The sequence below is a fragment of the Aspergillus flavus genome, chromosome 7, assembly GCF_009017415.1.
Source record: "Aspergillus flavus chromosome 7, complete sequence".
Taxonomy (NCBI): domain Eukaryota; kingdom Fungi; phylum Ascomycota; class Eurotiomycetes; order Eurotiales; family Aspergillaceae; genus Aspergillus; species Aspergillus flavus.
This window is the reverse complement of record NC_092404.1, coordinates 1,233,272-1,254,977: the sequence shown is the minus strand read 5'-3', so window position 1 is coordinate 1,254,977 and position 21,706 is coordinate 1,233,272. Positions and strand designations below refer to the sequence as shown.

Genomic DNA, 21,706 nt, shown 5'->3' with positions numbered 1-21,706 from the left:
TCGGGTCGTGGTTTATATCAGGTGTGGTGCAGTGTGTCCCATGAAGTGTTGGAATATTGTGGGAGAGGAGCATCGGTTGTTCAATTGATTGATCGATTGTATCCTAACAAATATTCTGAATATCAAAATGCCTACCACTACTACCCAATGCATGACCCTCTCCAGATCGACAATCCAACCCCTCAAAAGCGACCATGTAATCCCAAAGGGTGTCCATGAGTCCATTCGCCAAGTTCTGCATCATGAATTTCTCATCACAGAGCGACTACTCCGTGCCAACATCCGTGAAGGCCTAGTCCTCCCCATCATCGGCCTCATCGCCCGTTTCCTGCCTGCACCGGACCTCATCCTCACGACCCCCTGGACCCAACTCGCCCTAGTACTCCTCAAGACCTTTATCTGCTTCATCTGCCACCTATACGTATTCGAAATCGTGAATCAAGTCCTCTCCGTCGATGAAGACATCGCCAACAAGCCGCACCGACCGATCCCAGCAGGCTTCCTCTGCATTCCCGGCGCCTATAGACGCTGGCTCCTCAGCTGGGCCATTTGCCCCGTCATCGCCAGCCACCTCGCGGGCCCGGAAGCAGCCGGCCTCTTCGGAGCATACCAAGCCTGGGTGTATTTCTGCTATGTCTGGCCGAAGATCAATCACTGGATCTTCCGGAACGCTTTTGCGTCCATCGGCGCCTACAACATGTTCCGACTCGTGGACACCATCGTTCACAGCGAGATCCCGTCGTTCCCGGTCATGCCGAAGCATATCCTCCTACTCTTCTCCTTGTGGGTGGTGACCACGGTACACATGCAGGAGTTCCATGATGCCGAGGGTGACAAACGGATGAAGAGACGGACGCTTCCAGTCGTGGTTGGACCCAAGGGGGAACGGCTCCTCCGGGCAGGCACCGCAATGCTAGTCATCGGGTCGGGCGCCGTGCTCCTCATTGCCACGGCTTCTTATATACAGGGCTCTTCCCTCCCGAGTCAACGATGGACGGTAGCGGGACTCGTCATAACAGGCTTCCTGCATAATATCTTCGCATGCATAGTTGGATTCCGGTGTGTCTGGCACGGTGGCGTTGCCTTCGATCGCAAAACCTATAAACGGTTTTATATGTTGGCGGCGTATACCATGATCTGTTATTTGTCTTTTTGGCAAATGACGGAAAAGATCTCGATCTCGATCTTAGCTTAGGTAGGAACTGGTTGGGTTGAGTATGTCGACGGCGATAGTTCCACGAGGCCCCCTTCCACGCAAGGTGAAAAACCTCACCATTCCATCAGTTCCGGCAGCATGAGCCGAAACAAAGATCAGCCGCTAGTAATACTCGTTAGCCAGAGCTAGCAATATATATACGTAGACATGACTTACGATTGAAATGGGTGTTTGTTGTTCTGTTTTTGTTCTTTTGGACGTGACACGGTCTCGCTTTTGCTTTCCTGTCATCCTGTCAGCATTGTATTTGAAAGATAAACAAGAAAGAAACCAGTATGGTTAACTTACTCGATTAACGTCATTTCCGAGGCTGAGTCCTGCAGAGCATCCAGTGGCTGCTTGGGTTCTGGAGCCTTGTTGCGCTTGAGAAGGTCGATTAAGAAACCAGGCATTTTAATCACGACTCTGTCCAGGTGGATTATATGTACAGTTTGATTGTGTGTTTGTGACTACGGTTATTATCTGCTATCTACAAAACCCCTCGTCCAGGAGCCCATTCTTATACTTATAGAACTGGTCCCAACATCGATGCCGATGGCCGACACGGTTGCCGACCTCATACTCATGGTACACCTGGGGCAGGAACAATTGGCCGAAGATAATCAGTTCCCCGATGATTGAATTACCTCTTGCACATGCTGAGGTAGAACGAATGTCTGCCCAAGTCCCACCCAGTGCATGGCGTCCAGTCGCGTCAAGCCAAGCTTCATCATGGGGAAGCTTTGGCTTTGGCAGCGGAGCACACGCAGCCAGGAGTCAACAAGCTGTTTACCCTTTGCTGCTCGCTCGGCATTGGGCGCTTGGACTAAGAGAAGAAGGGCAAAGTTGGAGACGGTTGCGAAGCCGATGCGAGACCCTGGACAGACCGTTGATTAGTATCCATCTGTAGGGATGATTGGGTACAGGTGTGACGTGACTTACATGAATACCAGAATCCTGTAAAGTCACTCGACGTCAACCGCCGAGTGAAGCTGATTACTATCGAAGCGCAGCGCTCCGCCGAGTTGAGGGTCGTCTCGCCCGTGCTGTGGTCGGACAGCTCCACTGCAGGGAAGGACTCGATCTCGGGCATGTTCAGGAAGTCTAGAACAGGGGAATCGTCTATGGCTGTATCCAGTGCTGAGGGGTTCGTGGGGATCTCGTCCAGATCGAAAATTAACGGCGGACTGGATGACCGAGCCATTGGCCGAAGGAGCGCCCGGTAGACGAACAGGACCAGGATCAGGTAGGCGAAGTGGATCGATGTGGGATATGGCGCGAGTCCGCTGACTGATTTACTCCAGTTGGGAAGTCGGAAGCTTTCCGGTAGTGAGGAGTACCAGTCATTTAGCTTCTCCAGCAGTGGCCGGCCGGTGTCGTGTGAGACACGGAACCTTTCTGAGAGGTATTGTGATTTGCGGAGGGTGCTGGTTATCTGTTAGTATGCGCTAAAATAGGCGCTGTCCTCGTATACTTACTAAAATGATTCATAGATCTGTTCTGCAATGCCAGACAGGTCCACCAGGTAGCGAAAAGGCACCGGATCTTGTGGTTGGTGGACCCCGGATGACGATGAAGAAGCACCCCTGGTGTGGTAGAGGAAGTCTGCTCCATCCAGCTCACTGACGTCCCATTCACTCCGATGAATATACGGCGGACGACCCATCAGCAAGCTGCGCCATTTGTCTTCGGCATAGATGGCCCACCACAGCCGGCGACGCAGACGCTTCTCCCAGGCGGGTATCCCCCACATACGACATTCAATGTGCAGCCCCAGTGATTCGGCTAGGCCCACAATGGTGCCGACAAATGACCAGACAAATGGGGTGTCAGCGATGCTGGCCCGGGCCTCGTCCAGTGGCCGATGCAGGTACAACAAGGCCGTCTGCAGAACAGCCAGGTGTGGTGTGTGGATCTCCTCGGAAATTAGCTCATAGGCCATCCGCCAGAGCCTGTCCGCCGGGGGGGCGTTATATGTTTGCAGCACGCACAGATAATCGTCATGGGCGGCAAAAGGCAGAGCAGATGCATAGACCGCTGCAAGCAAATGCACCGGCGTGCGCTCTAAGGCCCATGGCTCGGGTATTGAACACGAAGGAGTCAGCCCCATCTGAGAGCGTGATATAAGCGGCAATGCCGGCCAGACATATTTGATGAACCTGTCCAAGTTAGCACATGACCATCATACTCAGGGCGCGCGGAACCTACAGAGACACCAGTCTTTGGCCATAATCGTGTGGAACCAAGCGATTGAGCTCTTCCCGGGTAGCGTCACCGCTGAATCGACAGGAGGTCTCCTGCTTGGCCGACGTAGCCAAATCATCTGCAGCAAGCATGAAATGAACCGGGATTTTGTCCGCCGTCGGAACACCGCCTGCATTACGAAAGTGGACCTTGTAGAAGCACTTCACACCGGCATCATCAAAGGAGCAATGCCGAAGGAGCCAAGGGTCGGACTCGGCAGACGCCCCAAACAAATGGGCCGAAAAGCCTTCGAGCTGGTCAAGGCTTTGCACAAACTGCGTGGGAGATCGGCCAACTGTAACCAGGTGGCCCGATACAGCAGGGGAGACGGCCCCATTCGTAGGCACATCCTCCAGCGGAGCAAAGGCTGGTTGGTGGACTGCAGGGTTGACAGAAGCACCGCGGGAGGGAAGATGAGACGCAGGATGGTTGGACGGCTCCTCCCATGACGGGGGCAAAAAGGATGATTCCGGATCAATAGATGATGCTACAGAACCGGAATGATCACCCATATGACCCGACGACTCACGTCGAGGCCTCTTGGGGGGTGGATGCTCGAAAGTACAGGGCAGATCGGCCGAACGACAGCGTACACACGGTAGTCCGCCGTCCGTCTGGCACCCGAGCTTCCTTTCACGGCATTGATCGCAAGGGCGGTGCCTTTTAGAGCGATAGGGACGGGCAGACATGATTTTTGCGCCTATGAGACTTGTCCATCGTAAATTTTAATTGAACGTGGCCGTCGAAGAGGATATGCTGTAGTCCAATGGCACTGATGGCCGACGTTTGCCGACGTGGTGGGGATTCTTTGCTGATTCAGCCTCGGCCATCGGCCATCGCCCAATTTTTTCTTCTTCTTTTCCTTGTTTTTTTTTTTTTTAGGCATATGACCTACTAGGTAGGGCTGTCATACTTGAAATTATTTTATTAAGTAATTAAAACGAATTGAGCCGAGGCCGTTTGTGACCCACATAAGCTACGTCTTGATCATATGTCGTCCGTTAGCCCTAATTCAACGTATACCTTGAACGCTGTCCGTGACAATGCGTGTAGCAATGGCCTTTTTAATTAGACACTTCTAGGTATTACTTATATTAAAATCTAGGTGTGCTTATAGTGCGGTCCATAATGTACGTCTCTCAATGCGTTTGCTACATATCTTGCATGACTCGAATGAATATATATTTGTTGGTCATCCGAGTTGCGATAACAAAATCACCTATCCAGCTAAATCTACACATTATTATAAGAGCAGTTTATTTCATAACAATACATTCATCTCGCTATGCTATATCTATACTCATGCTAATTTAGCGTCCCGTGAAGACCTTCTATCAGATCAGCCTCTAAATACATAATACATCAATCACATAACCAAGAAAAAGAGCCAAGCTTACGCGAAATACTCATTGAACTTGTCCCGCGTCTCCTGCTGGCAATCAAAGCCATAGATGATCTTCTGCACATCCGCATCGGCCCACTTATCCGGCACGGGGCCATTGCCCTTCTTCAACGCAGCAAACTGCTTGTCACGTTCCTCCTTAGCAGCGCCATCACCCAGATGAAGAGCGCGACCAGATGCAGCCGCCAGCTCGACAAGCGCATACGCCCTGTCCTTACGGACCTTCTCGTACACCTTCAGCGCCTTGGCAATTGAGGCGGGGGTCGTATCCGGTAGCAGGGACAAAGCGATAGCGATCACCGCACCGTCTTCAATCGCCTGCGCAGCTCCTTGCGCGAGATGAGGCAACGTCGGGTGGCAAGCATCGCCGACCAGAGCGGTGGACTCGTGCGTCCATGTATCCAGGGGCTCGTGAACGCGCAGCTTCCATTCGCAGACCTCGCCTTCGGGCACGTAGCTCAGCATGCGCTGCACCATGGGGCAGAAATCGCCGAACACCTCCAGCATGGTCTTCTTCGATCCGCGCGTCGTGTACGTGGCGTTGGTGGCGGCCGCGAAGTTTGTGTCGGGCTGGACGGTGGACAGGTTGTAGATCGTGTTGTTGGACACGGGGTATGCGATGATGTGACGCTTCTCGCCGATCCAGCGCGTGACCTTGGTCCCGTTGATCAGCTCCAGGAGCTCGGGGTCGTCCTTGATTTGGTCCTTGTGGATCATGATTCGGTAGGCGGCTTGGTTCGTATCCTTTACTCCGGTCTGGATGCCGAGCTTGTCCATCATGGCGACGCGCGTGTTACTCTTGATGCCGTCGGCGCCTAGTAGCACGTCCGCCTCGACGCGGTACGGCGCTTGGCTGGAGTCGCGGGGAGTAGCTGTGAAGGAGGGCCGAGGGCCGAACGAGTCGACGTTCCCGGCGGACGTGGCGAAATGGAACTTAATGTTCGGGTAGCGGAGACAGCCTTGGTAGAGTCCGTTGGACAGTGATGAACGGTGGCCAACCATGTGCGGGTATCCATATGTGTCTTTGATATACTGCAGCTCAACATGTGCCAGTTCAGCGTCGGTTGCACCCACTGGAACCAAATGTCAGTATGTCATGCGATCACTATTAAGACCGAGGGGAGTTCAACAATACCTCTTACGCTAGTCTCTTCGATGTTCACGGCCTCCGCTTCAATTCCCTTCCATACTCCCAGACGGTCCAGCACTCGAGCCATGTTCGGCGCCAGTTGGATACCCGCTCCAACGAAGCCCAAGTCAGAAGCCGACTCATAGACATCAATGTTCTTGAAGCCTTCTTGGGCGAGGGCCAGGGCACATGTAAGCCCTCCCATACCTAAAACATCCTCAATGTCAGTGGTCTATTACTCTTGCTCCGGGGAAAAAGATGTTAACACACCAGCGCCCAGAATGGCAATTTGAAGATCCTGCGGTGACTTAGCCATTGCGAAATTAGTTGTGTGAATTGATTGACTTGTTCGTCTCTGGTCTGAACGAGATGTCGTTAAGATGTAGATTTATTTAAATGCTGGGCACGGTCCTCGGCCATAAGGCGGGAAAAGATTTATCCCGGAACTCCCACGGTTCCCCACAATCCCACAATGGAGACGATCGAGAAGAACGAGAGGCGACTTCGAATGAGAAAAATGTATTTCCTTGGCCATGGTTGATCTGGGGAAACAAAACTCTCGTCGTCTCTCCACGTCGGCATTTTTCCCCCGTGGGGCGAATCAATTTACTTCCATCGTCTTCGGAGTGCCGACACTTGGCAGAGGCATGTCGGGTTTAAGTGATTATTCCGATGGTATTAAAAGTATTATCTAATATTGTACACTGATTTATACATACTTATAGTGATATACACACAGCAGACCGCTGATCATCTCCCCTTTCGGTCAAGCCCCTTGCTTTCGTGGCGGAAGTGTTTCGGACGTCCGACGACAGTATTCTGGTCGATGCAAGTTAGTACACACATCAGAGCGAGTGGAAGCAGCCGAAATACATACTACAAAGCCTCGCCAAGAGTCTTCACCACCTGGCCAACGGGAATACCAACACCGGGCAATCCGAGTCCGACAAGGAGGCCTGCAATAGAAGGAGAAAGCTGAACCAGGAGAGCACCTCCGTCTTCACCGATGATGGTCAGGATGCACTCCACGGGGTCACCCAAGTCATAGACGAGATCGCCAACGGTCGCAGCGGACTGGATGACAGTGCCGACAGGCTCGGCAAGCTGGCCGAGACCCAAACCAATGAGCAGCTCAGCAACGGACTTGCTCAATGCAATGAGGAGAATCTTGGAGTCCTCTCCAACGACTTTAAGAGCGCAGTTCACAACTGGAGCAAGGTCTTCGAGGAGTCCATCGTCACGCTTGAGGTGCTTGCCGACAGTGCCGACAATGCTGCCGACGGGTTGAGCGATACTAGGCAGTCCGAGTCCAGTGAGGAGTCCAGCAATGGACGGCTCAAGTTCAATCAACAGGAATCCACCGTCCTGTCCAATGACGGTCAAGAGGCATTCGACGGAGTCACCCAAGTCCGCGATGAGTTCGCCAATGGTGGCAGCGCTCTTGATGATGTGACCGACGGGTTGGCCCAAGCCAGGGAGGCCGAGTCCGGTCAGAAGCCCAGCAACACCGGGGCTGAGCTTGAGCAAGAGCTCCTCGGTGTGTTCACCAACAATGGTCAGGATGTCGTTGGCTTGCGGGCCCAGATCCTGTATGAGGTGTCCAGTTCCGTGGCAGCCGTCGTCGTCACAGCCACCCTTGGAAGGTCCCTCAGGGTCTTCTGGGTCTTCTGGGTCTTCAGGATCCTCCGGGTCTTCAGGATCTTCAGGATCTTCGGGATCCTCTGGGTCTTCAGGGTGGTTGGGGTGTCCAGGAACACCAGGAACACCAGGAACACCAGGAATACCAGGAACACCAGGAATACCAGGAAGGCCAGGAACGGTTGGGACTCCGCCAGGACCGTTTGGCTCTCCACCAGGAACAGGAACTGGAACCGGCATCGGAACGGGAGCAGGGCCCTCCGAACCAGGCCCAGATGGTACCTCAGGCGAGCTGCCATCATGATCCGATTCACAGTCGCAGGGCTTGGATGAATCTCCAAGGAGGCCTCGGGCGTGGGGAGCGCTGCCCAAGGGGCTGGCGGCACTGCATGCCGCCAAAGCGATAGTCGCTAAGATGGTGGCTTTCATGGTGGAAGGAATGAAGAAGGTACAATCAGAAAGAGTGACTGTTAGATAACTGTCAAGAGAAGAAGGAAAGAAGAGCAGGACAGCCCGAAGAAGGAATGAATGGTTGCTGTTGAGTGACAGGGAAGCGCTGCGAGGTCATATTTATACACACTTCTCTTCTTCTGATCGGCTTGCTTCATTTCGCGTTTGCATGGTCAGATGCAATGGAACCTTCTGCCAAGCAGTGACTATTCACAACTATCCAGTCCCATCGGAAGTGGTGGAGTAGTGACGAGCCCATGAGGCTGGTGACTATCCGTTGCTTCAAAGGATAAGATTCAAGCCCACCGGCACAAAGATAATAGGATGTTTACACGGGTAAACACTCTCTCATATTGTATGTACCTATCTAAGTTCTATTGAGATGCGTTTTCTATATCTCACTCAGAGGTATTGACATATCGACCCTATGGTAACGACAGAACTGTATCTCTGGTGAGCCATCTCGTGAAATTTTCTGTTGGACATCTCGCCTTGTTGAGTTCCTAAATTGGGCTCCATCTTCAGGGGTTCTGCGTGCATATTGTCTGAGACATGCATTCGTAACTTCAATGTGGCTGACGATGGTCAGGGATTAGGGCTTGTTCGACGCTCTAGAACCCTGTTATACAGCCTCATACTATATCCCCCACAGTGGCGAAAGGTGTATCTTATTAAAGAAATCCACTTTCTCGTCAGGTAGAAGATCCATAATAAGCTTAAAGTAGTATTGAGCCATTCCTCCGATTTGATGTGATCGCCGAGGTTTGGTGTGCTTTCGGGTATGGGCCTGCATGAACTATTGAACTTGGCGCAGTTGATCAACCCAGATCGGATGTGATAGATCACCAGGAGGAGCCCAATTTGCCCCCAATTGGCTGGGAAGTTATAGCCTGACAGGAGTTTATTCTATAGTCAAAGAATAAAAATAAAGTAAGAAAAATACAAGGTAAGAAAAAGCAAGCATGTACCGCAACGGTGCATCAGGTCGCGAGCAGGATTTTTCATGGTCGGCGCTTTTTATCGAATTATCTCCTGCAGGTAGTGTAGTATTCTTTGTAGCCAACTTGAGTGTCGGAATCCATCTGGACCTTCCGGGTCTACCACCCCAGTAGCGTCGCCCCTGGCCATTCGGTCTCGACGCATCTCGACACTGCGGGTGCTCGTAGTCCTCTACGGTTCCCATCGGCCAAATCGGAATCACGCAAACTTCGTTGTCGGCACATCCCTTACATTCCTTCCATGTGGTCCAGGACAAGTAATCAATCAAACTCTGAAGTTGAGCGACCGCTGTGTCGTAGTCTGTTTGATTCCAGGCCTCGATCATCGTCGAACAGATACTGCGAGTAACGGATCGGACGGCACCGCTGGCTAGTCCACCTGAGGGAGCCCCTGCAGGTACAAACTGCATACTGCATCTGTCGGCCTCCAGAGCTGCATTGCGATCGCTATAGTCGACGAAAGGACCGAGGCTGTTTTCAATTTCCTCGTGAAGCGCCTGTAGCGTTGAGAGCTGTCCAGAGGCCAGGTACCTCAGCTCATGCGCGTATCGCTGCACCACCATATCTGCAACTCCTTGCCAGTTAAATGAGGCCTCGCTGGGATCTTGGTTCAAAATGAGATGGTCCAGATCGTTCCGAATCGGACCCAGCTCGTCGGCAAAGAGATGATTCAGTCGCGGCAGTAAGTTGCTGTTACTACCCGACGAACGAAACAAATCCAAGCCGTAGACGTACGCTGTGACAAATTTGTCATAGTTGAGGATAACCCTGTTGCTCCCAATTCCATTGTACCGTGCTGCGATGGCTTTGTACCAGAGCATGCCCCCATCAGGGCCGCCCTTCTTGCCCTTACCACCACGCGGGCCAGGACCCATTCTATCAGACTTCACTTGACTGACCCGAATCTCATTGAGGTCCCTAGCGAAATTACAAAGAATTATCTCAAACCCGGCCTCCATACGGATGACACCATCCAGACGGCCTTGGTAATTGTCCCGAGCCATGCGGCAAATCAGTTCCGCCCGTTCGCCTTCCAGCATCCCAGGCCTGCCCTCGAGTGCATCGCGAAGCAAGATCCGATCCTGAGAGTCGAGTGTTCCGTTTTCTGTTTTGGCAGCCGACATTCCATCAAGGTACAATAGTCGCAAGTCCTTTGCGGCCGTGTATGTATGGAGAAATCCTGGCTTACCCTGATCCTTATCCTGGTCTTTTCCTGATTCCTTGGGCCCCAGCTTGAGCGGCAGTTGGGACCGCTTGTGTGGACCTTTGCCTGGAGGAGGGCCATGATGGGGTCTTGCGAAGACCATAGCATGTTCAGGCTCGAAGGCTAACCATTCTGTTCCGTTCACTGGGTCTGGGGAGGAATTTCCGTGGTACAGTTGCGTTCCTTTGGGCACGGTGGCCAGAAAGAAGGACATGCCATTATGATGCAGCGACGACCCCCATTGGCGCATCGAGGAGTGAATCGCATTGAAGATGTGGTTAGCATTGGGTGGAAAGTTGAGCTCCGAGGCGGTGACGCTAGGGACATGGAGTACGAAAAGCAATAGAAAGGCTCGCAGAAGAACCACGGGAAGAGTAAGTCCTGCCATGGCTCGTGTGTTACTCTTTCTCCCTTCTTGAGCCTCTTGGGAAATTTTGATGACTTAACTGAGGCCGCTCTATTATAGTCAGCGGACTCGGAGCTATCATGGCGCCAAGTGGGGGGGATGACAACGACGGCCGCGTCACCCGTGAAACCAGGCAGAATCTGAGTTAAATTCGTCCCTTCGGCTTATTGGTTGGTGTCGAGATCGGGCTGTCCGGAATTGAAAGAGATATTGGAAACTAGGTTGCCTAGAAAGACCGGATCTGAGTTTGAACTTTGCAGGTCAGGGTCGGTCGTCAGGTCAAGTGCCGACAGTCGATCTTATCACACGTGTGGGTCTCATCTTTATCAGATCGAAGGGTATGCAGGCAAGTGAGCCCTAACAGAGTCGTTTCCAACTACCCTCATCATCGATACTTTGGATAAATACAATGTGTACCATGCAGAGCATATGATGACGATACCAGAAGCCATTTAATCCCACACTAATTCTAAGTGACCAAATCGTCAGAGATTAATCTTACTGTCTTTGTATACCAGCGCGCTAATTGTAAGAGAGTTGCATTGTATGGATGAATTCGGTGTCTGCCACGCGCAACAAAGAAATCATGACGCGTCAGAGCGCAATGTCTGTGGTACATTAGGCAACGATGGTCTTCTATCCCCATCACTCAAGGTCCATAAGCCCGTTTATAAGTAATGATTATAGCGCTTATATACTGTAGATGAGACGTCTCGCAGTGATCGTTGGATATAGGAATATGGATTAACCAGAGTCAACGTAGGAATATATAGAATCTAGCTTCAAAAGTGCTTTGTCCGGGGAACTTGAGGTACCGATTATGGTACAAAAACAAAGCTTTCGAAAAAGCCTCACACGGTGCTCAAGCTTCCTCTATAGAACCGCAAGGATATCTATAGCCAGACACTCTGTATCGAAAGATCACAGGATCCTTCGGACAAAGCCTGCCTATCGTATGGTCTACTTCTCGCTATCCCAAAGCCGGCAGATATATGATATGGCCTTGAATCTCCTATTCGGTAGCTTGCTTATGTATAAGGGACAGGGTATCCTGTAAAGTCCCCAGGCTGGATTACCATTCAATCTGCGACAGTAAATGCAGGATAACCAATGGTTTGCACGTATGGCATGCTTCTGCTTATCCTAAGCATATTATCATAGTAACTGGGTGACGTACTTTGGACTGAGCCGGTGAAAGTAATCAATCATAGCACGTAATATGCCTAAAGCGATAGGTTCCCGAGAAGGATTAATGGCTGTGTACCATCCTGCATGTGCTTTTGCTCTCTTTGATTCGATCCTCTGAGTAAGTTGGGACCGGCATACGACCAGGGTTAGTGATGGACCATTGGCTGTATCGATCAATCCTTGCTTGGCCAGCTATTATCTTCACCACCCCGGGCTTCTAAGATGGTCTCTGACAGGAACATCAGTGGGGACTGAATAATAAGGTTGAAGGTATACTCTCTGTTGAAACCTGTGCCATGGCATGTAGCGAAATAGAGGGATGCAAGGGAATTTTCTGGAAAAAGCAAGATGCCACCTGATGGTGGAGTGATCATGACCATGTTGCGGATCTCGATGCAGAAACCACGGATCCATGCGCATGCAACAACGTCCCAGGATATGTGTATATGACTGTTCGAAGAGAGTCGCCTGAATCATGTGCCGAGGCAAAGGAGAAATGTCTCCAGCAGTTGAACAGCCGTGACGGTGATGTTAGTCGACTGGAAACAGAGCTTGAGACGATAAAGAGTATGCTATATGATCCATTCTCCTAATATGAACAGTTGAGACTAATATAAGCCCATAGGAAAAGTGAGAGCGATGACTAGATATGCAAACAAGGGTATGTTAGCTCCTAGACAGTTGGATAGATTGATGGATATACTTACACACCCTTAGCTCCCAGCGTGTATGGTGAACCCACTCCGCTCACCACGTGCCCAAAGTTTTGAACAGTGCGCTACACTTTGTACCTTGGCTGATGAATGCAAATGGGCACATTGGTTTCCACATCAGAATAATTGTCATATGTACAAAAGTGACTTTGGACCACCGCTGGTGTTCGCGAATGTGGACATGGTGGTCTATAGATAAGGTTATGAGACATACTAGTTGGGGGTCTCAGAGCTGGAGAATACTTCGCTATGATTGTCATTGATGGGTGTGTACAGTTTGGCTAGGAAGAGCTGAATGGTTGAACAACGGTTGTCCTTGTTTGCACATTGAAAAGGTCTAATGCTGTCGGTCTTTTAATCAGATTTGTCATATATATCCTCTAGGTAATACACACTAAGGAACTTTGTGGTTTATTCTCTATATTAGTATCTAACTTTTCAACTATCTGCGATTGTTAAACGTGATATGTATGCTTGGCAGTTGTTGACTGTCAAGATGTATGACATGCATGACTACGGCAACACCCAATTACATCTTACTACTCTGAATAGATACACATTGGATTCTATAAATAACACTAAGAGGGTAATTCCCTATTAATATAGTCGTAGACGATTCGCTTATTTTTAGTTAATTCCAAAGAATCTCCTCAACCAGATAATCTAATCTAATCTACTTACTGGGTATCAGACCCGAACCCTATCCTCCCGAATCTCGGTATGTCCGCAGTAAATCTCCCCGCCCTACCCCAGTCAATCCTGAAGAAACTCTTCAATAAACCTAGCACCTACTACCTAAACCCCCTAATCCAACCCTCCTCTCCCCAAAAACCAAAAAAAGAAAAAACAGCCATGACCCAAACCCACAAACGCACCCTCCTCCTCACCCTCGACGCCTTCGAAACCCTCTTCCACCCACGCCCCTCCGTGCCGGAACAATACGCGTCCGCCGCGCACCACTTCGGGCTCCCCAAAACAGCAATTACGGCCGAGCGCGTCCTCTCCGCCTTCAAACCCGTGTTCAAAGCGCAGTCGCAAGCGCGCCCGAACTACGGTCGCGACGACGTCATTCGCGGCTGCTACGGCGGACCCCGGCAATGGTGGGGGGAGATTATCCGGGGGACTTTTTCGCGGGTTTTGGCTGAACACTATCATTATAATAACATTACTACTGATAGTGATAATAACAACAGCAACAGTCGGAGTCAAGTAGATCTTCCCGACGGACTGGTCGGGTATTTACTTGATCGGTTTGCCAGTAAAGAGGGCTATGCGCTGTATGATGATGTGGGGCCGTTTTTCTCTCATATTCGGGCCGTGAAGGAGAACGGGGGCAGATTGGGTCCGTTTGAGCGGGTGGTGGTCGGCGTGGTTTCGAACTCGGATGATCGGGTTCCGGCGGTGTTGAAGTCGTTAGGGCTGCGGGTTGGGGACTGTAGGGCTGATGAGGGGGTGGATAGCATGCGATTGTTGGGGTTTGAAGAGAGGTCTTCTTCTGAAATGACCGAAGGTTCCGGTGTGAATGACGGTGTCAGCGATATCGATCTGGTTATTACGAGTTACGAGGCTGGAGTGGAGAAGCCGAGTCCTCGAATCTTTGAGGTGGCGAGGAGGCAGGCGAAGGCTTTGACTCGGGTTGAAGATCTTGGTGGCTGGACTTGTGTTCATGTCGGGGATGACGTTGACAAGGATTATAGGGCTGCTGTTGGGGCTGGTTGGGATGGGTATTTCCTGGCTCGTGGCGACGAGGCGAGGAGTGCTGATGCCGATAATGTCATTCGGTCGCTTGTGGATTTGATCCCTATGCTCGAGGCTTATCGTTGACTCGAGTATGTGTGATACTCTGGTATGGTTGTATGGTAGAGCTCTCTCCACTCTATTGTTGCTGTTTGTAAGCTCAAGGCGCGGTATATAATGCATAATCAACATAAAGGACAAGATATATCAATTGGTGTGCAAATCAACACCATTCAAGCCCAGCCTCCATCGGAAATCTCTAGCTAAAATTATCATTCATGGCCATGACTGTGAAACATCCCTGCTCCGGAACACCAAACATCAAAAACAAATACCATATGTACAAAGAGTGCTCGCAGAATGCCTTGAATTAGTCCCATTGCCCGGTTCTGCCAAGAGCGCCGAGTCGGTTGCTAGAATGCTTGTTCACCAACGCAGTGATATTGGTGCCGGTGTTACGGGTCCTGGCCCGGAGCTCCCTCTCACGTTCCTTTTCTCGCGCGGCCGTGTAGTAGTTCACGGCACCCTTCTTGGCAACCGAGGCACCAGATGCAGGTTTGGTTACTCGTCGCGATGTGTCCGACTTGGAGGAGCTGCTGGTCGAAGAAGAGCTGGTCGTAGTCTTTCGAAGTAAGGGTGGGCGGAATCCTATGGGATCGGGCCCAGAGCCGGTTTGGAAAGCGAATCGAGTGTTAGAGGAACCAGATGTGGCCGAGTTAGATGATGCTTGTCGTAGCAGAGCAAGTCGGTCAACGACAGGGCCCTTGGTCCGGCGTGGATGCCGGGGGACGGCAAATTCTTCCGTAGACTGGCTGTTGGAGGGCTGCTCATCCGCAGCCTCACCGTCGATAGCCTTGTCCTGTTCCTCATCGTCATCGACGGTTGCATCTTCGTGGAACGAGTCATATTCGGGCGTTTCGGTCAGGAAGGAAAGGGTTTCGCGGATCTCAGCAAGGGTAGCTGGCTTCTTGGACATGACACTTGCCGGCTTACGACGCATATGAGGCGGAGGCCGATTGTTAATGTCTTCAGCTGAAGGCTCAAGGGGCCTCTTTCTCTTGTTGCTATCACCCGTTGTGGTAGTATCTGGTTGTGAGTCCGGAATCACGTCTTGCGATGACGATTCCCCTTGAGACTCAGGATGTTCCTCGGGTTCTAAGAAATCGAGGCCATCGTCGTCCATATCGCGATCTTCAACAGCCTTGAAGAATGCGGCTTTCTTAGGGTTCTCGGCAATCTCACCAATCTTCTCGTCAGCCATCAGTGCCTTTCGCATCCGTGCAAATTCTCTCTGTTTCTCTCGCCGACGTGCGAGAAGCTCATCGTCAGAATCATCCAGGTCGAACTCATCATCGCCTCCCCTGCGTCGTCGAAGAGCACCCGTTGTAATGTCTTTCAGAAGCTTGGCTACTTGTTTTTCATCTGCATTTCTCTGATGGAGTCTGTGGAAAAGGTCAGTATATGCTCTCATCATTGTTATTCCAGAATTGCATCACATACGCATTGAGAGCGGCTAATTGTTTCTCGTCGGCAGTTTCTCCGCTGTTATCGTCAATCATTTGTCGATCGTAGGCATCCTCCACGTCGTCGTCCTCGTCGCTCGCGCCACCAAGCCCAGCATATTCGTCGTCTGATTCCTCCGCAGCTTCTTCCACCACGTCCTTCGCTTTACTCTTCTTTTTATCAAACGGGACACTGGACTTTTTCTTGTTCGCCTTCATAATGTCGAATGCACTAGCATCAATCTCAAAATCGCCTTCACTTTGCTCTTCAATGGCAGAGAGTTCTGTTGTCCGTCCGCGACGCAGATGCTTCGACTTCCGCTCAACAGTAGGGGAGTTGTTCTGGGATTGGTTCCGGTTGATGAGAACAGTCTCTACGGTGGACGCAGGGGTACTCATGAATCGTTTCGAAGGATCAAAAGGTGATAGTACAAAGCCAGCATCCTGTGTTGGGTCCGGAATCTGAGAAAACTGAGACATCCCTCGTGGAGCAGGGGATTCAGAAACTCGTATCTCAGACTGTGCATATCCCGCCAGCACATCGGGAGTTTCATGTCGTTGTTCCTGGCTATCCTTGATGATCATCTGCGAGTCTGATTCTTGTCGACCATCGACTGGATCAGGCAACGAATGAGGGATGGTAGATCCTGCTTGGCTGTGATTATCGCCCAGAGTTCCCGCGAATGCCTGGGTTAAGCTCATAGTCATGTCATCAGAAGGCAAACCGGGAATGTGTGGTCGCTCCACAGATTGTACTTTAATTCGGTTAGTCATCTTTGCAGGCGTCTTCGGTATGGGAGGTTCGTCCTCGTCGTCGCTAATGACTCGAGTAGGCCGTTTCCGTCTCTGGGTTGGCAGGCTTGTCTCTTCGGATGACATGACTTCGAGTTCGTCATCATCGGATTCTTCGTCTTCTCCAGCTTCGGCGTCCAATAGGTCTCCTTCCTTTTCGCCCTCTTCATTGCCTTCCTCTTCCTCTTCCTCGTCGTCATCGTCGCCGTCCTCGTCAGCTTCATCCGCTTCCTCCTCAGACCCGGAGAATTCGTAGTCATCATCCTCATCATCGCCTTCACCATTAGCTGCTGCCTTCTCTTTCTTTGCGATTTCATTGGCTTCCTTCCGTGCTTTTTCGACAAGGTTCTCTAATTCATCTTCCAGAGCAGCTCGCTCATCAGCCGTTTCAATGATGACACCCTTTGCCCTCAGCTCTTCAATTCTCTCCATCCTCTCTTTGCTTGCCTGCTGCCTCGCTTGATGCAAGAGATGTGCGGATAATTCGGCATAATTCATGCCTGACTTCTTCGGAGGAGATGTGAGTTGTGCCAAAGCCTTCAGTTTCAGCATAGTGGCCGATTCCTGGTGTCTTCTCATAGAAACGTTCTCGAACGCCGCGTATCGTCGGCATTTGGCGGGAGATGTAACAATTTCCAAGTCATCACTGTCGGAGTCATCTCTTTGGTTCCGCGCTACTTGCTCTCGAGAAAGGCGAACTCGAACAGGTGGCATTGTTAGAACCTTCTTTTGCTTCTTCTCCTCAGCTACATGAGGTTTCTTATCCGTCGTTTGTTCTTCCATGCGGCCAACAATGGGTTGCTCTGAGTGCTGCGGCGCTTTGGCAATCATTTCCTCCAATGTCGGGAATTCGGTTGAAGCCTCCTTGGACGCATCATTGGTATCATTGCCGGTTGAAGGCTTCTCAGATGGACCTAAAATCGGCGAAGTATGCGGCGTGTCCTTGTTCTTCTGAGCTTCAGCATCCGACGAATTCTGCGAATCAGCAGTAGTTGACGAGTTATCCGGCGCAGATCCGGAGGCATTTTGCTGATCAGGCTGCATAAAGTTAAACCGAGCAAAGAAGCTTTCCTTGCTAATCTTCTTCTTGGTCTGGGCCTGATGAACCAGTTGCATACTTCTGCTGATTCGTTGGGTTTCCCGGTTCATCTCTTCGAGGGCCTTCTTACTGGCCTTACGCGCTGGTCGAGCAGGCTGTGATAATTTCCGTCCCGATTCATCATCCCCTTCACTATCCTCACCCGAAAGTATCTCGGAGCTAAACTGCTCTCTTTGCTTCGCCTTCGCAGCCTTCTTCTCATTTTCAATCCTCTCCTTCTCCTCCCGCTCCTTGCGTTTCTGAGCAACAAGGGCAAGGAATCTGGAATTCGCCTTCGGCCGAACCTCATCCTGCTCCGAATCTTCCGCTCCATCCTGTTCCTGATCATTACCACGAGTCGGGGAAGAAACAAACAGCGGCGAAAATGCGCGCGCACGAGAAGGCGACTCCTCCGCATCACTCTCTTCACGCTCTTCAACCACCCGATTATTAGTTTTCCTCCGTGGACCAGCCACAGGAAGATCATCATCGTCGTCATCATCCTCAGACATCGCCCCATCAGCTTTTGAATCCCGTTTTTCCTGCTGTGCGTTCCTTAAGCTCTTCGATACTCGATCAAATGCCGATTCGTTATTTTCATCGTTCTGAGCCTGTAGTCGAGCAGCCATGCGGCCCTTGGGCATAATAATATCGTCGTCCTCGTCTGAGGCCTCTTCGTCTAAGTCCATGCTTGGTGGTTGATCTGAAACTGTGCTGTTCTTAAGAGTGTCGGTGAGTTTGGAGATAGATCGTTGAGGCTGTGGCTTTCCGCTATCTGAATCTGAGTCGCTGTCGAATTGGGCGAGCATTGCTTTGATTTTTTGCCCTGGAGTGAGCATCTTTGGTGAGTTGGCTGCTGGTGACGCGGAACGCGCCGTCCGCGGTGTGGAGGGAGTCGACATTGTTGTGTCGTATGTGAGAATTGGTGTTAATAGGTGGCAAGTGGAAATTGTATCATTACTATAGTGTTTAATTGTAGGTTTTAAGGGTGTTCTTTTTGGTCATAGGAGGTGGGAAAATGTAGAGTGGGCTATGGAGTAAATGTCAAGTCAATCTAGGGCGGAGAATCTACTACTGACCGACGCGCCGCGTGTTGAGCGCGTATCCTCCGATTGCCGTCACATTCTCTTATCGCACGTGATATGTGGAGAGCCCTACTTTTCAGTGGAGTTTTTAATGTAACACTGGGAAGGGTTCTGGATATTGAGTCTTTGTATTGAAGGTTATTTGGGACATTTCGCTATATGACAGTGATAGAAAGTGGTAATGTACTTGGAGTTCAGTTTTAAGGTAGGTAATAGTAGTTATAGTTCAATAATACATGTTCATGCAAGATATTGGTAGTAGAGCCATGTAACGCCAAGTGAACTCCATCCGTTTTCAAATACAAGAACCGACGCTGTGCCAGATGCTTCGCGGTTGGAAAAAGGGAAGTTGTAGCTGGTCCAATCTCCAAGAGTCTATACGTCATCAAGGAATCGTTGGCTATCCAATAAACAGAGCTGTACGTGGGATAAAACACAGTTCGTGAACTTCGGCATGTAGCAATGCGTTGCCGAGGATCAGATCTCAATATCTAGGTCCAAATCTAGAGCCGCAATATTCTCATCGTCCATATTGCGATGACGGATTGTTGCGACGCCACCCTTGGTGGTTTTCTTCTGGGAGCCAGAGGGAGTGTTGCTTCCGTTGGGGGTATTTGCTTTTGATGGCGTGTCGGACCCAGTTGCAGGGGTCCCATCTCGAGTAGTGGTTTCTGATAGTGTTGTACCATTGCCGTTGGCATCGTAATGTGTCCTCGCGTGTGTCCTGACGCGCATGAACGGGTTTGGCTGAGCTTCTCCGCGGGCAACTGCTGCAGCGGCTTTTCGGCTGGCCTTTCTCTCTTCCAGTTGAGCGCGGCGCACATTTTCAGTGTTGAGTCTCTGATTGCGGAGGTTCAGCTCTAGCAGACGTTCATGCTCGGAAGGCTTGTCTGCACGAGGTTTAGAAGAGGTCGCGTTGAAAGCAAGTTTTGGTGTGCTCATGCTGGCCAATTCGGACTCTAATCTCTCAACTTCAGCATCGTCACCAGCTGCCTTCGCAAGCTTCAGCTTCTTTTCTGTCTCCATGCGCTTGAAAACAGTCGACTTGGTGTCCAGTGATCCTTGCTTCCTCAATTTTTCAGTCAACTCTTCCGGAGTGAACTTATGGTTCAACAGTCGGTTAATATCCACCACCTTCTCGGCTACTGTGGACTTCGTAGCCATCTTGCAGTCTTCAACTGCCATAGTTTGACGATAACGATTGAATTCCGCCTGCGACAGTGTTAGAAAGTGGGTTTGCAGGAAGAAATATGAAACAAACCTCGGTAATGGCAGAGTCTGAACAAGCAACGAAAGGGAACTCCCGCTCTGCTTTCCCATGCGCAAGCACAGCATATTGCTTGGTCACGAATGATCGGCCATTAGGCCCCTCCATAGAATACGGTCGGCCCTCAGTGAATTCTAACGCTTATTAGAAACAGTTTTCATAAATAGAGTCGACGAAAAATTGGCAAGACATACTCTTGATCAGACAAAGCCGATACTCATTCTGGCCAGTTTCCCTATTCGGTCCGATGTTGACTCGTGCATAACAGCCAGAGATGGCATCGTCAAATCCAGGATAGAAACAGACCTGCGCGAAATTGGTCCGGCCTACACGAGCTCGCTGGATATCCCTAAGCTCAGCTGGCGGATCATCCTTAGGTAGCGATGGTGAGCGATCTCCATCGTCCCACTCAGCATCGCTTTCTCCTTCCGCGTCTTCGTCAGAAACCCTATCCCTCGGACGAACAGTCTGATCCTTGGATGCCGGTTCACGACGACGAAGTTCATCACGTCTGCCCTTCTGCTCACGCTGTCGTTTATAGGCCTCGATAGCATCGGAGGTCTCGCCGACCTTGCGACCACCAAGTGTTGTCTTCTGGCGCGAGCTCTTCCGTTGGCCATCCTCCAGGTTTGCCATGCTGGCTTTCCGCTTGTTCTTTTTCGCTTGGCGGGCTTCTTCGCGCTCACGGGAAGCCAAAAGGCGCCTTAGGGCTAGATCTTGATTGTGGCGGTCAACCTGTTGCGCTCGTTCGGAGAGAATTTGCTCTCGTTGAATTTCTGGCATCGCCATGATTTCTTCTTTGTCCTTGGAGGAATAATATAGCTTGTCGTAAGGAAAGATGGGCCCGTCGTCTTCAGCACCGGCGTCTGACCCCTCCGAATCAGAGCCTGACTCCGATTCAACCATGCTGGCCGAGTCAAGAGAGTTGTGAGATTCAGCCGCGGACCTGGTCAAAGGTGCCGTGTCAGTGACCTTATTGCACCACGATATAACCACAAGTTGGGCTTTCTGTCAGGGGAAAAGAAAAGAAATATTTCGAACGTACACCTCTCCGTCTTCCTCATCGTCTTTCCGTGACTTTCGACCCCGACGGACGGGCTTAGCAGTTCCTTTGCGACCCATGGTTGACGATTCTTCAGGGGATTGTGGGGGGGATGCAGAAGGAGAAGCATCCTTCTGCCTGGGGGGCGAAGACGCCTCCTCATCTGAGGCGTCACCCGCAAGCGCGAGCAGTTCGGCATCAAGATCATCCGCCATGGTGAATAACACAAAAGGTGCCTGAAATATGAGGTGGCTGAGTCAGTCGGAAAGAAGCGCCTATCAGCGACGGAAAGTGCCGGGCTCAGGCAGAGGAGATTGGTGAGAGGATAATGAACGGACGACCCCTGGGCGGTAGTCGCAATGCAACAGTGTCTCACTGGCCGGACTGTATTCAAGAATCGGATTAAATGGTCGTATATAGGATTATAGATGACTCGTACGAGAAGAAGCCGCTCAAGAACGGACTATAGAGAGACAATGATATACGAACACCGGCAAAGGGAGCAGGTCGGGTGGCGGGTTGAAGAAGTTGACTTTGACTGAACTTGGAAGTGAAAAGAAGCGACTAACTTGAGTCGCGGTCGGCATGACGTCCGTCGTGCCAAGCCCTTTTCGGGCCTTTAAGCGCGCGTCTGCG

The 21,706-nt window shown here is 51.0% G+C and overlaps 9 protein-coding genes across 9 annotated transcripts; 2 read left to right on the top strand and 7 right to left on the bottom strand.

Moving 5' to 3' along the window:
- Positions 1–127: 127 nt before the first annotated feature.
- F9C07_5621 (ubiA prenyltransferase family protein) lies at positions 128–1,195 on the top strand (the record flags this gene model as incomplete). Its single annotated transcript, XM_041287171.1, has 1 exon — positions 128–1,195. One exon carries the CDS (start codon positions 128–130, stop codon positions 1,193–1,195), a length of 1,068 nt encoding a protein of 355 aa, XP_041150189.1.
- Positions 1,196–1,237: 42 nt separating this feature from the next.
- F9C07_1852885 (uncharacterized protein) lies at positions 1,238–1,713 on the bottom strand. Its single transcript, XM_071508448.1, has 3 exons — positions 1,505–1,713; positions 1,373–1,440; positions 1,238–1,318 (listed from the first exon to the last, which is right to left on the bottom strand). Exons 1-3 carry the CDS (start codon positions 1,606–1,608, stop codon positions 1,281–1,283), a joined length of 210 nt encoding a protein of 69 aa, XP_071366961.1. The 5' UTR covers positions 1,609–1,713; the 3' UTR covers positions 1,238–1,280.
- Positions 1,714–1,818: 105 nt separating this feature from the next.
- F9C07_2229494 (fungal-specific transcription factor domain protein) lies at positions 1,819–4,128 on the bottom strand (the record flags this gene model as incomplete). Its single annotated transcript, XM_041294624.1, has 4 exons — positions 1,819–2,072; positions 2,138–2,622; positions 2,674–3,354; positions 3,404–4,128. 4 exons carry the CDS (start codon positions 4,126–4,128, stop codon positions 1,819–1,821), a joined length of 2,145 nt encoding a protein of 714 aa, XP_041150188.1.
- Positions 4,129–4,607: 479 nt separating this feature from the next.
- On the bottom strand, positions 4,608–6,365 carry F9C07_2280800 (2-polyprenyl-6-methoxyphenol hydroxylase). Its single transcript, XM_041294623.2, has 4 exons — positions 6,241–6,365; positions 5,977–6,177; positions 4,837–5,914; positions 4,608–4,767 (listed from the first exon to the last, which is right to left on the bottom strand). Exons 1-4 carry the CDS (start codon positions 6,284–6,286, stop codon positions 4,740–4,742), a joined length of 1,353 nt encoding a protein of 450 aa, XP_041150187.2. The 5' UTR covers positions 6,287–6,365; the 3' UTR covers positions 4,608–4,739.
- F9C07_2280799 (uncharacterized protein) lies at positions 6,366–8,152 on the bottom strand. Its single transcript, XM_041287164.2, has 2 exons — positions 6,848–8,152; positions 6,366–6,789 (listed from the first exon to the last, which is right to left on the bottom strand). Coding segments are annotated over exons 1-2 (1,191 nt in total). The 5' UTR covers positions 8,038–8,152; the 3' UTR covers positions 6,366–6,788.
- A 923-nt stretch (positions 8,153–9,075) lies between these two features.
- F9C07_2200857 (uncharacterized protein) lies at positions 9,076–10,648 on the bottom strand (the record flags this gene model as incomplete). The annotated part of the gene is made up of 2 exons (XM_071509497.1): positions 9,076–9,121; positions 9,147–10,648. The coding sequence occupies 2 exons, from the start codon at positions 10,646–10,648 to the stop codon at positions 9,076–9,078; spliced, it is 1,548 nt and encodes a 515-aa protein (XP_071366960.1).
- Positions 10,649–13,009: 2,361 nt separating this feature from the next.
- F9C07_2280797 (MRC1-like domain-containing protein) lies at positions 13,010–21,696 on the bottom strand. Its single transcript, XM_041287163.2, has 3 exons — positions 20,223–21,696; positions 15,805–20,162; positions 13,010–15,746 (listed from the first exon to the last, which is right to left on the bottom strand). Exons 2-3 carry the CDS (start codon positions 18,576–18,578, stop codon positions 14,675–14,677), a joined length of 3,846 nt encoding a protein of 1,281 aa, XP_041150184.1. The 5' UTR covers positions 18,579–20,162; positions 20,223–21,696; the 3' UTR covers positions 13,010–14,674.
- F9C07_1851104 (uncharacterized protein) lies at positions 13,029–14,673 on the top strand. Its single transcript, XM_041287170.2, has one exon. The coding sequence runs from the start codon at positions 13,288–13,290 to the stop codon at positions 14,389–14,391; it is 1,104 nt and encodes a 367-aa protein (XP_041150185.2). The 5' UTR covers positions 13,029–13,287; the 3' UTR covers positions 14,392–14,673.
- Positions 19,239–21,285, bottom strand: F9C07_2229488 (RNA polymerase II transcription elongation factor Rtf1p; the record flags this gene model as incomplete). Its single annotated transcript, XM_041294622.1, has 4 exons — positions 19,239–19,973; positions 20,023–20,162; positions 20,223–20,974; positions 21,074–21,285. 4 exons carry the CDS (start codon positions 21,283–21,285, stop codon positions 19,239–19,241), a joined length of 1,839 nt encoding a protein of 612 aa, XP_041150183.1.
- Positions 21,697–21,706: the final 10 nt, after the last annotated feature.

Excerpts from the sequence above, each read along its gene's own strand:
- F9C07_2280797 (XM_041287163.2), bottom strand. The coding sequence starts at position 18,578 with ATGTCGACTCCCTCCACACCGCGGACGGCGCGTTCCGCGTCACCAGCA. Across the intron at positions 15,747-15,804 it reads CAATTAGCCGCTCTCAATGC|ACTCCATCAGAGAAATGCAG; the intron begins GTATGTGATGCA and ends CCTTTTCCACAG.
- F9C07_1852885 (XM_071508448.1), bottom strand. The coding sequence starts at position 1,608 with ATGCCTGGTTTCTTAATCGACCTTCTCAAGCGCAACAAGGCTCCAGAA. Across the intron at positions 1,441-1,504 it reads TCGGAAATGACGTTAATCGA|GAAAGCAAAAGCGAGACCGT; the intron begins GTAAGTTAACCA and ends ACAGGATGACAG. Across the intron at positions 1,319-1,372 it reads AACAAACACCCATTTCAATC|CGGCTGATCTTTGTTTCGGC; the intron begins GTAAGTCATGTC and ends GAGTATTACTAG.
- F9C07_1851104 (XM_041287170.2), top strand. The coding sequence starts at position 13,288 with ATGTCCGCAGTAAATCTCCCCGCCCTACCCCAGTCAATCCTGAAGAAA.
- F9C07_2280800 (XM_041294623.2), bottom strand. The coding sequence starts at position 6,286 with ATGGCTAAGTCACCGCAGGATCTTCAAATTGCCATTCTGGGCGCTG. Across the intron at positions 5,915-5,976 it reads CGAAGAGACTAGCGTAAGAG|TGGGTGCAACCGACGCTGAA; the intron begins GTATTGTTGAAC and ends ATTTGGTTCCAG. Across the intron at positions 4,768-4,836 it reads AAGTTCAATGAGTATTTCGC|GTCTTCACGGGACGCTAAAT; the intron begins GTAAGCTTGGCT and ends ATCTGATAGAAG.
- F9C07_2280799 (XM_041287164.2), bottom strand. The coding sequence starts at position 8,037 with ATGAAAGCCACCATCTTAGCGACTATCGCTTTGGCGGCATGCAGTGCC.